General features: G+C 37.6%; 2 protein-coding genes across 5 annotated transcripts in view; one reads left to right on the top strand and one right to left on the bottom strand.

Annotated features, from left to right (window-relative positions):
* The window catches only part of MDM2 (MDM2 proto-oncogene), a 37,207-nt gene extending 27,602 nt beyond the window's left edge, over positions 1-9,605 (top strand). Inside the window, exons 12-15 of one of the 3 annotated variants that reach the window (XM_032420237.1) lie at positions 1,699-1,794; positions 6,960-7,029; positions 7,123-7,190; positions 8,791-9,605. In XM_032420237.1, the coding sequence (XP_032276128.1) occupies positions 1,699-1,731 (33 nt within the window). In that variant the 3' untranslated portion in view covers positions 1,732-1,794; positions 6,960-7,029; positions 7,123-7,190; positions 8,791-9,605. Of the gene's footprint in view, positions 1-1,698; positions 2,177-6,959; positions 7,030-7,122; positions 7,191-8,790 lie in introns of those variants that run through there. The other 2 variants (XM_032420239.1, XM_032420238.1) reach the window with 2 other exon arrangements.
* The window catches only part of CPM (carboxypeptidase M), a 67,400-nt gene continuing 61,045 nt past the window's right edge, over positions 7,218-13,572 (bottom strand). For both annotated transcript variants that reach the window (XM_032420246.1, XM_032420245.1), the window contains exons 8-9: positions 9,615-9,763; positions 7,218-7,486 (exon numbers count right to left, since the gene is read on the bottom strand). In XM_032420246.1, coding sequence (XP_032276137.1) covers positions 7,244-7,486; positions 9,615-9,763 — 392 coding nt within the window. In that variant the 3' untranslated portion in view covers positions 7,218-7,243. The remainder of the gene's footprint in view (positions 7,487-9,614; positions 9,764-13,572) is intronic.

Here is a 13,572-nt window from a genome sequence, read left to right as displayed (position 1 = left end):
GATTTTTTTTAGGAGAGAGATGATCCTAAAACATAAATTTTTGTTCTCTTTTAAAGCTCTTTAAGGATTCATGTTTTTAAAAATCAGGGACATTGGAGCACCTGGTGGCTCAGTCGGTTAAGTGGTTGCCTTTGGCTCAGGTCATGATCCCGGCCTCCTGGGATTGAGCCCTATATATATGGGGCTCCCTGCTCAGCGGGGAGTCTGCTTCTCCTTCTGCCCCTGCTCCCCCCACTGCTCGCTCGTGCTCTAATAAATCTTAAAAAAAAATTGATAGACATTTTCCTTCCATCCTGTTTCAGTCCCACAGATCTGCTTGAAAATATATTTAGATGTCCTACTAAGAAAGTCAACTTATTACAGTAGTATCTTTCACACTCCAAATTGCAAAATTTGTCTTTTTTCCCCCATCTTTGTTACTGTCATGTTAGATGAATTCCATTTAAACATTTCTCAGTTAAATTATAGTACTATTATGTGTTAATTTTGGTTCACATCTTTCCAGGTCACACCCTGTATTAGGCCTTTTCCCAAGATCACAGTAAAACCTACCTAAATTGACCTCACTGCCTTTGGTCTCTCCCATTTTTGGTTCATTTATAGATAATTTACAGATAGCTTCATGTTGGTTCCCCAATTTAAATACAGAAAAAACTTCAATAATTCTATTTCTTTTTTTTTTTTTTTTAAAGATTTTATTTATTTATTTGACAGAGAGAGACACAGTGAGAGAGGGAACACAAGCAGGGGGAGTGGAAGAGGGAGAAGCGGGCTTCCCGCTGAGCAGGGAGCCCGATGCGGGGCTCAATCCCAGGACCCTGGGATCATGACCTGAGCCGAAGGCAGACGCTTAACGACTGAGCCACCCAGGCGCCCCTCACTAATTCTATTTCTTGTTGAATATTATTGCAAATGTTCTGGGTGTTCATTTTAGACGTTTAGACTTCTCTAGAAACAGCTACTTTGTTTTCACCATTGTACTCTTAAACCCTTTGGTTGCAACAAAGTTCATTTGTATCCTCTCTCGTGAGTTATTTTTATTCTAATGGAGTGGGAAGGGCTAAATTCAATTAGCAGATCTGGCACTTGCTTTGTGACCTTAGAATTAGAGACAAATCTACAGAGCCTACGTAGGACAGGGTCTGGCAGGTAGTAAAGACTTATAAGTGGTAGCTTTTAATACTTTTCTTGTATCCATTTATGACCTTACCACTCCAAAACGCAGCTGAATTAGCCTTGAATTAACCCTATCTTTTTTCCCTTTTTCACTGTCTCAATTCTGAGGTACTTTGTTCACACTTAAATTTATTTATATGTTGCTTTGTATCTTCTCTCGAAAAGCAGGTTCTAACATCCGTTTGTATCTCCTCCCCCCCCCCAGGTGCCTAATAGAATGCATTGTGTGGACAGTAGGCATTCAGTAAAGGATGATTGTCAAAGAAAACAGCTATGTAGTTTTCTCAAATTTATAAGAGGAAAAGACAGTTTTAAAAAAATATCCAGAAAAAAGAGTCTGCAATATTGCAATAATTGCAAAAATTACTTCAAAGGCAAAAGAGAAACATTCTAACAAAACAGTGGTTTTTCAAAAGTTGATATGCTATCAGGATTGTAACAGAATTGGTAAAGCTTTCTTAAAACATCCCTCTGTATTAAGTTTTTCCACCTTTTCTCACATTTATTTTGTTCTTTTTTAAGAGGCCAGTGAGAAGACCAAATCTCTTTAGTTAAAGACTTTTCTAACCACAAGGTGGAAGCGCTACTCTGGGAGTTCTCTGCAGGCATCCTTTAATGGTAGGTAGACCTCTAATGGGACAGAACACTCCCCCTGGGAGAGCTTGCTGGGCTAGAGAGCAAAGACGTGATGGGAGTTCTGCTCTTGCTTGTTTAAACACAAACTTCCCATCTTGGTCCCAAAATCCTTCATTATTCATCCTTCAAAACTTCATGTCCGTGGTCCATAAGGGAAAACAATTTTTAAATTAACTTTGACTTAAGTTAAATAAGTGTTATTTCAGCATAAACTCTGGGAAATGTTTAATGAATGTGTTAAGGTGTAGCAATTACCTGTGTAAACTGGTACCTCTAAAATTTGAGGTTCCAGTCTTTAAATCATTTGCTTTCTTTCATTATAAAAAATAGAAATAGAAAACTTCTTTTCAAAAATGAAGTCGGAAAAAAAACACATAATTCTGTCATCCAAAAAAATGGACTAATTACTTGTTTTACTTCTTTTCCCTATTCTAATATTTTAAAATTTAGTTCATTTTAAAACTGTACCTTTTTGGGGGAGTGAGGAGTAATGGACCCTCTAAAGAACTGCAAATATTGAAGTCTAGCTAAAATGTTCCATCGAACTTCTGCCAAAGGGGTTCCTACATATAATGAGTTCTCTTGAAAATAGAAAACCTTTTCCCACTTACTAAGTTGAGATATTCATCATTTTTTAGAAATTGGTACCTCTAAATTAGCCATTTTGTACTCAGCCATGTCTCATTTAAACTGTTGTATACATGTTTCAGAGGGCAACCTTGAGTCTGTCCTTTGCTGGAAATTTGACATCAGGGGTTACAGTGATGAGGGTTAGGGGCTGTTAATTTTCCAGTTCTCACAGAAGGCAAATCTTGGTTTATAACTACGTTCTGTGTTTCAAAACACTTTGAAATCCACAAAATTTATTACTGGGGACAAAAGACTTCTCCCTGTACCAGCATTTTCCAAAATGTATTTGGTAATCAAGGAATGTTAAGTTCAGAGGGATGGTACTAGGCTAAACTATTTAAGGAAATAGTTCTCTGGCTTATGTTTGGAAAATGCATTCCTTTCCTGCATGATTTCTCAGAGCCTTTACTACATTAATGTGCATTCTGAAGTTTGCAGTTTTTTTTTTTTTTTTTAATCAGAAGGCACATTTTTCATCCATCATCTGCCCCATGGTACAAAGTGATTTAGAATATAACATATATAATAGGATGGGTATTTATCGTAACTGTCCTGGAGTGACTGGGTTTTGAAGAGTTGTTGCAATATTATTGCCTCATAAAATGATAATTAAATTTGGTCTTGTCCAGGCTTTATTTGGTGGTAATCAGTTCTGTCTAGTTATGTAGACTTTGTTACATTTGCATATTTGTTTTTAAGGTAATGGTAATGGAAGGAAACCGTATTCATTGCTTACATGAATATTCTTATTAAGAATCAGGAGGGGCGCTGGGTGGCTCAGTCGGCTAAGTGTCTGCCTTTAGCTCAGGTTGTGATCTGGGGGTCCTGGGATTGAGCCCTGCATCAGGCTCCCTGCTGAGCAGGGAGCCTGCTTCTCCCTCTCCCTCTGTCTACCCTCCCCTCTTCCCCCCCACGCCCCGCTCGTGTACACTCTCTCAAATAAATAATAAAATCTTTAAAAAAAAAACCAGAATATTCTAAATTCAGAGGTAGTCATGGCCCCTACCCAGTAAACTTTGTCTTAGACAATTTGTGCAAGTTCTTAATTATAGTACAGAAGAAAGTCACTGAGAAAACTTATAAATCAGCTGTGAAACATCTGTAAAAGGCTGTGGAGTAGTTCACATGCTAAAGTAGGATAAGATGTTTTGTGGCCAGTAGAGTATCTGCTTATTAGTGATAGAATGTAAAGTCTCTAACGAAGTTCAACTCTTTCCCTAAACTTCTATTTTAGGTATTGTGAGGTGGTTTGTTTTTGTTTTTGTTTTTTTTTGTCTCTTCAATAATCATTTTCTCCCCCTTTCCCCCATCTAAAGTCATGAGGAAGATATAAGGATCTGTCATAAAATAGACTATTGTCACTGTAGAATAAAAACCAAACTTCTTAATAAGCAATTTACCCTGTTGCAATGAGACAATATGCTGTGCTCATTTTTTCTGGATTCCCTAGGAAAGGTATTTCCAATCCAGTATCAGATATTTTTTGCTTTCTAAAGCTAGAGGTAACTTCTTATAACAGTTTTAAAAACATTACAAATGCAAATTCACTTCGGGAACGAAACACAACATTGATTTCTTAGACTTTAAAAAATGCTAAGAAGCTTTTAATACTCCTGCTCTGAACGTGATAATTAGGTACCAAAATCAAACTAACACTTAACTTGTGGGGACTTAACATTTCTCTAAAATACTCCCATTTAGATTTACTCATGTTAACATTTATCATAATTTAGATAGGTACATAAAAAGCTGTGTTAGTTCAGGAGATGCCTTAACTATTATTAATGCTCATTCCACCTAGCCAGTGTTTCAGTTTTCAGGTCAATTCTGTTTGTATCTGAGACAAAAGACCTGGTCTTTAATAAGGTATATTATGCTGCTTTCAAAATATTTATGTCACCTAGTGTTAGTTATCCTTTCTCTGCCTGGGCAAGTACCAAAAGGGACATCAAAATAATGGCATCTTAAACCACTGCTTTTGATAGTCACAGAATCAGTCAAGCAGGGGCCTTCATTTAACAGGTAAGGAAACTGAATGTGGGGTGGGTGGGTTTGAACTCAGGGTTCTTGCCTTCTAATTAAAATTTGACTCCTGCATTCTATCTTCTTTTCTCTATCTTGTAAACCTTTACCATGTTGTTTCCTCCATAAAAGGAATTATACCTGAACTTAGGACCTGAGGAGCATAACCACCAGTCTAAGAGGGTAAGAGGATAGTAGGAAAGATGTCATGAGCGGAGATTTGGGGCTCTGGTCTGAGTATGGTTGGAAGTACATGGTGGTTTCTCCCTTTGGACACTTAACTTGGTTAGTGGAGATTCAATCATACTAAACCCTCACTACAAAGTTTACTTCTGAGCACTTTGCTGCAAAATACGTACCCTGAACGTGCTCTGTATTAAATTCAGGTTTGGTTTAGATTTGGTTTGGAGATTGCTTTACTTGTCTCTAAATGATTTTGATAAAATTTCTGATTTTAAAAACATTATTTCCTTAAGGAGTTTACATTAAGGCTGAACCAGTTCAGATTTTGGTTCATGTCCCTTTGAAAATTGGTATCTTAGAAAAGTTAGGACTCAGAATGTCTGACTGAAAAAGAAGGCTTGATGGTAAATCGAGTTTATGTGCTTTGTAGCATACCGAAATCATTTCTGTAATATTGATACATACTTTCAAGTACATAATAAATTACTATTTATTTAAATAAAAGTGATCCAGATATTCAAGTTATTACCAGATTTTATAAGAGATAAAAAGACTACAAATTCTGTTTAGATGAACAAGTATGATTGGCACAGGAATAGCTCCTAAGTGCCCAGGTATCTCCCACTCATTTGTGGTTCTCACGCATTCATCACATACCGAGCACCGCACAGCTTCGTTTTCAGATCCTAGAGAACTTTCAATTTAAAGAACCAAGGCAACTCACATCCCGTGAGCAATACATAGCACTTAGAAATCTGCTTAGGAGTTGCTCTTTTTTGGTTTGATGTTTCCCCCTTAATTCTTATATAAAATGTTTTAAGATAGGTTAACTATGATAGTGGAGAGCAGTTGTTTCAATTGAGTACTAATGGTAAAAATTTTGTTTTCTGATTAATAGGTAGTTTGTGTTGTTAACAGATAACAATACATTTACTATGAACCTTAGGATAAATGCAAAGCGTAATAAAAACACCATATTTGAATTTACTTGTTGATACGTATTTGAAAACTCTTCTGTCAGTGTTGCCACTGAGCTAGAGATTGGCAAAGCATAGGACCTCATTTGACAAAATGACTCAAAGCCCAACACAGTTTCTGGGAGAGATTGGGTGTAGTAGGTTCATAGAACTCTTTGTTCACTCATTTGTTCAGTTTCTACTAAGTACTGGGCTCTGAAGATAAAAAAGCTGTATTTTTCAAACTAATTAAATAGACCCTGGCCTCAAAGCTCACATTCTATTAGGGAAAATCACACATGAAAGTAGAAGATTATAATACAGTTGTAAATTCGTAATAGAGGTAACCCATTTAATTTGAGTACCAAAGAGGAAAGGTCCCCAGATTGACTGGGAGGGAGTGGAATGGGAGGGATGAAGGTCAGCAAAGGCTTCCTGGAGGAGTTGACACCTGAACTGAGTTTTAAAGGAGTGGGAAAGAAAACGTAGTGGTGGGTCAGAATGGTATTCAGATACGGGACACAAACCGTGCATTAAGTGTACAGGAACCATAAGCAAGTTGATTGTTGTTGCTTGTTGAGTAGACTGTCCTCCCCAGTGCTGTGTGAAGATGGATTTGAAGAGGAGAAGGCTGGGCGCAAGAGACCAGTAAGACTGCTGCAGTGGGGCCAGTGAGTCATGATGGCCTAAACTGACAATGTTACCAGCCACACAGAGAGGGAGAATCGACCAACATTTATAATTCACATCAATCTTTAGTGGCTGACTGAATATACGGGCTGAGGGAGGAGGAGAAAGCATCAAGGATGGCTCTTGGGTTTCTAGTTTGCTGGTACCAGAGAAAGTACAAGGGGAAGAGCAGCTCCAGGGAGAAAAATACGTTCCATTTCAACATGATGAGTTTGAGGTACCAGTGGGTCACATCCAGGTGGATATGTACAGTGGGAAGTTGGACTTGAGTTTGAGGCTCAGGCAAGCTGCTAGAGTTACACATTTGGAGGTCCTCAGCATAACAACTGTGGCATCTGAGTGCAGAAAGGTTAACTGACCTGTTTTGGGGCTCTGTATCTAGAACCTTGTCATCCCATCAGGCCCATATTGTTTTTCTTGGGCCACTGAGACACGGTTGCCTCTCTCCACTCCTATTTCCTTAGAACATCTGTGACATGAAATGTTCCTAGTCCTATCCTTTCTCCCTGTGCTGAGAAGTGATTACATATGGCACTTACTATATCTGCACATAGAGCACTCATGGCCAGGTTTTGTAGATAGTAGGTAATCAGTGAATGTTCATCTTCATGGCTTATATTCATCTGGCTCTCTGTATACAAAATTTGCTCTGTTTTTTTCTTGCAGGAACTTCTTTCTTGATTCTCAAGTTAAATTTCTAAGACAACTTCAAGGTTAAGTGGACAGTACCTGAAAGGTAGGTTTCTTCCATTCATCAAGATTAAATCATTCCTTTGTTACCACCACACATTGCTTGTTGTGGTTTGAAAACAACCATTTCTCTTCTTAGGAAAGGACCATGGCGTTTCTTGAGTCAAGGTCCCACAGAGGGAGTTAAAAGAGTTGCAGTAACCTGGCGTGAGTAATCCCTGATTCCAGGTGATGATGGGCGTTGTGTTTCACATTTTGCTTTATTTGACAAATATGTGAAAGACAGTCACTAAAAATAAGAACAGACCAGGCTTTGTTGCAGCTGAGTGGCTTGGCAGATCACTATACAGAGGAATCTTAGGACATGAAGGATTTGATACTGGGATAGAATCCAGTTGTCCTCTGAAGGGAAGTAAAATATCCTTTTTAAGAGCACTGAAGTTCTGGGACTTTTCTGGAATAACCACCTTTGTGAGGTATGGATCGTGTCCAGGGACCGTAACCTGAGAGGAAAGAAAAAACAATCATCTGAGAGTGATTTCAGATGTTTCGTGGTGCCAACACTAAAAACACTGACATCCACCACTAAAATGTGGCCTTTATGAAACACACATAACCAGCTGCCAGGCCTCCCAGGCTAGTAACAGCTTCAGGCCGACTCACAGAATGAGTTGTCCAATGCCTGTTGCCCAGAGTTAGGAAGTGAAATAAAGACAGGTCCCTTATCTGGAGATGTATCCTAGGAGAAGGAAGCCATAGACTGATTCTCTCTGCATCATTTTTATGGAGAACAAAGGTAAAGAATTGACTGTTTTCCTTTGTTCCAAGTCTGTACTTAATATCCTGATTGGGTATCAAGTGTATTTATAAGTGGAATTCTGTTCTCAACTTACTCCATTTTCCTTGCAGCTGATCCAAGTGTACAAGTTTACTGCTTCCTCAAAAGGCTTTGATTTTACCTGGCTTTCTCTCTCAGTCTGAATCTTAAGCTAGATTTATTGACTGACTGACTGGTTGATTGATTGATTGATTTTGGTGGAAGAAATCAGGAAAAATAGGACAAATGCTAAACTAACTACAGATGATGTCCACTGAGAAATACTTTTTTAAAAAAAGATTTTATTTATTTGACAGAGCGCGAGCAAGCGTGAGTGGCACCAGCGCGGGGTTGGGGGTTGCGGAGGGAGAGGGAGAAGTAGGCTCTCCATTGATCAGGGAGCCCAACATGGGGGCTCAATCGCAGGAGCCCGGGATCATGACCTTAGCTGAAGGCAGACGCTTAACCAACTAAGCCACCGAGGCGCCCCTGAGAAATAGTTTTATTATATATGGAGAAGGAAAATAATGGGGGAAAATCATTTACATAAGCACCAGTTGGTATATATTTTAGTCATTCATTTCAGCTTCCAAAGTCTTGCCTTCCAACCTTGTCCTAGAACTAGAGGCTAAAGCCAACAGGTACTACGGTAGTCTAAAAGGAAATGAACAATTCATAACTTTATAAAGGTGTGCCTTATTTTTGGCATTACATAAAAATAATTTAGATTCATTACAAAGACACCCCCCCCACACACACACACATCTTTTCATGGAATGGAAATGTCACTGTAACAGGAAAATAAAGGGCCTCTTTAGGCAAAAATTCACAGTGAATTGAGGTCTTTCCAGTTCTAGAATGATTCTTAAGAAGATTAGCAGTTGATGGGCCCCCTGCTGGGCTCTGTGGGAATAACCTATGGAACAGAGAAGCTCTGAATCCTACAGTTTTATGAACTGAAAAACATGCCTTTCATTATTTCACCTTTAGGATATAACAGAATGCAAAGCCAGTTTTTACTACTGAGTAGATGACCACTGAGTAGATGACCACCAGGAGTCGCTCTATACAGAATGACTGCTTGTAGCTGGCATCAGACCCACTAAGCAAAGCAGAAGAATCTTGAGAGTTAGAGAAAGTCGTTATCAAGGAGGAAGAGGCACAATCTGGCCAACTAAATCAGGTACTTTTTCATTTAGTTCATTCACCTACATCTGTTTGGGCTCAAACTAGTCCAAGCCTCCCTCTAGGAATAAATGACTCAAACATCTTCATAGAATTAAACCTGGAACTTTACATGCATTGATTGGAACTCACCATCATTTGCTTATGGAAGGGCTGCAAAATATGTCTATTACTAGCTTTATATAGTGGTAAAATTTGTGGATCAAATTTTATTTATAATGAATTCTAAGGAACTTGTGTCCCAGTCCATTTTTTAATAGCAGAAATTATGTCTCATGAAATGGGCGTTGAAATGGTATTCCATGAAGCTTGGAAGTACTTTGACTACATTGTTTAATTATTCTTATTAATAATAAGGTTCATTCCATCTTTTATCATAGAACATGTCACAAGAAATAGGTTTTGGCTTCTATTAAAAACACTGCCAGTTGGGAAAAAACATGATTTGTTTGGTATGTTCCTATTCCCACCTCTCCCACTCCCTGCCAAATGCAAGTCTGATGATGACCTTTCCTTCTGTCCTGATGTATCTACTTTTGGGACTTTACAGACTTATTTCGGATTCCTTCTGGGTAACTACTGCAAGTTCTAAAATGTTTTAATAACCATAACGAGGGCTGTATACTTACATTTATTACATAGGACCCAGGCAGGAGAAGAAGATAATACTCTCCAAATTTGTTGGTTCTATAAGGGCAGATATGTTTTCTGTCTTGGACTTCTACGATTACATTGGGTAATGGATTCCCATTCTGATCAAAAACTTGACCCTTTATACCTGCAAGACAAAAAGAACACTTAATGTTAACACTACATTTTCTGACATATGAAAAAAATTCTTGTAGTTATTTAAGAAAAATATGCCCAATATTTATTAAGCTGTTTGGATGATGATGATAATAATAGTAATAATAAAGTATTTAAGGGAAGGTAAACCTTCCCAAAAAATTGAGATATAATTGTCATATAGCATTAGTTTCAGATGTACAACATAATGATTTATTTGTGAAATGATCACAATATATCTAGTTAACATAGTTCAAGATTTTTTCTTGTTTAATTTTTATAAATGGATGTTAAATTTTGTTAAATGGTTTTTTTCTGCATCTATTGGGATGATCATATTATTTTTATCTTTCATTTTGTTAATGTGGTATATTACGCTGATTTTGCAGATGTCGAGCCATCCTTGCATCCATGGAATAAATCCCACTAGATCAAGGAAGGTCCTTTTAATGTATTGTTGAAGTTGATTTGCTAATACTTGGTTGGAGGATTTTTGCATCTATGTTCATCAGGGATATTGGCTTGTAATTTTCTTGTAGTGTCATGGTTTTGCTATCAGGGTAATGCTGGCCTTGTAAAGTGAGTTTGAGAGCGTTCTTTTCTGTTTTTTGGAAGGGTTTGAGGACTGGTATTAATTCTTCTTTAAATGGTAAAATTCACCAATGAAGCCATCTAGTCTTGGGCTTTTATTTGAATTAGTAATCAAAAACAATCCAAAAATCTCCTTACTGGTAAAAGGTCTGTTCAGATTTTTTTTTTTCATGATTCAGTCTTGGTAGGTGTATGCTTCTATGGATTTAACTATCATCTAGGTTGTCCACTTTTTTGGTGTATAATTGTTTAGTCTTTTATGATCCTTTGCATTTCTGTGGTATCAGTTGCAACATCTCTTTCATTTCAGATTTTGAGTTCTTGCTCTTTTTTTCTTGGTGAGTCTAGCTAAAGGTTTATCTTTTCAAATAACCAGCTCAGTTGTTTTTTTTTTCTATTGTCTTTTTAGTTTCTATTTCATTTATTACTGTTCTTTGTTTCTTCCTTCTCCTAACTTTGGGCTTATTTTGTTCTTTTTTTAGTTCATTGAGGTGTAAAGTTAGGTTGTTTGAGATTTTTTTTTTTTTAATTTTAATTCCAGTGTAGTTAACAGCGTTTTATTAGATTCAGGTGTACAATATAGTGATTCAACAATTCTATGAGATCTCTGTTTAATTGTAGGCATTTATCCCTCTGAACTTCTCTCTTAGAACTGCTTTTGTTGCATCCTGTAAGTTTTGGGATGTTGTATTTTCATTTCATTCATTTCAAGATTTTGATTTCTCTTTTGACCTACTGGTTGTGCAGTAGCATGTTGTTTCATCTCTGAATATTTGTGAATTTTCCAATTTTCTTCTAGTAACTGATTTCTAGTTTTATACCACCGAGGTTGGAAAAGATAGCTGATAAGATTTTATTTATTTGACAGATCATGAGCACAAGTAGGCAGAGCAGCAGGCAGAGGGAGAGGGAGAAGAGTCTTCCCACTGAGCAGGGAGTCTGACATGGGGCTCAATCCCAGGACCCTGGGATCATGACCCGAGCTGAGGGCAGATGCTTAATGACTGAGCCACCCAGGTGCCCCAGGCTTTGTAAATTTGTTCCATGTGCACTTGAAGAAAATGTGTATTCTGCTGCTGTTGGATGGAATGCTCCATATATGTTAAGTACCATTTTCTGTCTGGATGACCTATCCATTGGTGAAAGTGATATATTAAAGCCCCTTACTGTTATTATATTGCTATTTTCCCCTTTAGGTCTGTTAATATTTGCTTTATATAGTTAAGTGCTCCTATGTTAGATCATTTTGTTGGATTGACTCCTTCATAATTCTATAATAACCTTGTTTCTTATTAGTCTTTGTCTTAAGGTCTGTTTTGTCTGATATAAGTATAGCTATCCCACCTTTCTTTTGGTTTCCATTTGCATGGAATATCTTTTCCACCTCTTCACTTTCAGTCTGTGTGTGTCCTAGTATCTGAAGTGAGTCTCCTGCAGGAAACATACATAGATGGGTCTTATGGTTTATTTTTACTTTTTTTTTTAAATTGATCCAGCCACTCTGTCTTTTTATTGGAGAATTTAGTCCATTTACATTTAAAGTAATTACTGATAGGTATGTACTTACTGCCATTTTGATAATTGCTTTCGGGCTGGTTTGTAATTCCTTTGTTGTTCTCTTCCTTTGCGATCTGTTGGTTTTCTATAGTGGTATGCTTAGATTCCTTCATCTTGTTTTATGTATAGGTTTTTGCTTTGTGGTTACCTTGACACTTACATAAAACTGTAACAGTCTATTTTAAGTTTATAATATGATTGCATTCTAAACCTTTGCATGTTTACTCCCTCCTGCCCATATTTTACATCTTGTTATCTTGTGTATCCATTAACAAATATTGTAGTTACAATTATTTTTGCTACTTTGTCTTTTAACCTTCATAATAGTTTTGTAAGTGATTAACCACTATCTTTACATTAGACTCTTTTGAATTTTATTAAAGATTTACCTTTACCAGTGAGTTTTTGTGTTACTACTTAGTACCCTTTCATTTCAGCCTAAAGAAGTTCCTTTAACCTTTCTTGTAAGGCTGTGGCGATGAACTCCTTAATTTTTGCTTGTCTAGAAAATCCTTTCTCTTTCAATTCTGAAGGACAGCTTTGCCAGATATTCTTGGTTGGTGGTTCTTTCTTTCAGCACTTTGAATATACTGTGCCACTCCGTTCTGGCTTGCAAAGTTTCTGCTGAAAAAATCTGCTGATAATATTATGGGGATTCCCTTGTATGTAACAAGTTGTTTTTCTCTTGCTACTTTTCAGATTCCCTGTCTTCAACTGTCTGACACTTTGATTATAATATGTGTCTTGGTGTGGGTCTGAGTTCATCTTATTTGGTACTCTCCGGCCCTCCTGGATCTGGAGGTCTCTTTCCTTCCCCAGGTTAGGGAACTCTTCAGCCATTATTCACTAAGTTTTCTGTCCCTTTCTCTCTCCTCCTTCTGGGACCCCTATAATGCGAATGTTGGTATGCCTGATGTTGTCCCATAAATCCCTAGAGCTATCTCCACTCTATTTCATTCTTTTCCTTTTGTTGCTCTGATTGGATTAGTTCCAATGCCGTTTTCAAGTTCACTGATTTTTCTGCTTCATCTAGTCTGATGTTCAGTCTGTTGTATTTTTCAGTTCTATTACTGTATTCTTCAGCTGTGTGACTTCTGTTTGGTGGTGTCTTGTAATACCTCTTTGTTGAAATTCTCATTTTGTTCATGCATTGTTCTCCTGAGCTCAGTGAGCATGTTTATGGTCATTATTTGAACTCTTTATCAGGTAAATCACTTATCTCTGTTTCAGTAAGGTCTTTTTTGAGGCTTTACCTTATTTTTTTGTTTGGAATATATTGCTCTGTTTCTTCATTTTCTTTGACTCTGTGTTGGTTTCTATACATTAGGTAAAACACCCACATCTTCCAGTCCCGGAGGAGTGGTCTTTTGTAGATGAACCTTATCATTCAACTCTGCCCTAGCTCTTGGTTGTTTCTCAAACCTGATTGTCTAAGTAGTTCCCAGTAGTTGAGGTTGTGCCAAGACCTATCAGTACCTAGATTCAGGCTGATTGTATTCCAGACCCTTAGGCAGAGGCTTTTAAAGGATGCAAATAAATCTCTTTCAGGGGAAGACAGACTGGGGGATGGATGGGTCTCCCTGTTCCCTTTACACTGAGCCCTGGGATGAGAGCCAGTTAAGAACTGTTTGCTAGTGTCCTGTTGGAGCCACT

This window comes from Phoca vitulina, unplaced genomic scaffold, assembly GCF_004348235.1.
Source record: "Phoca vitulina isolate PV1807 unplaced genomic scaffold, GSC_HSeal_1.0 scaffold23, whole genome shotgun sequence".
NCBI lineage: Eukaryota > Metazoa > Chordata > Mammalia > Carnivora > Phocidae > Phoca > Phoca vitulina.
Note: the sequence above shows the minus strand (reverse complement) of the source record. Positions and strands in the feature narration are given on the sequence as shown.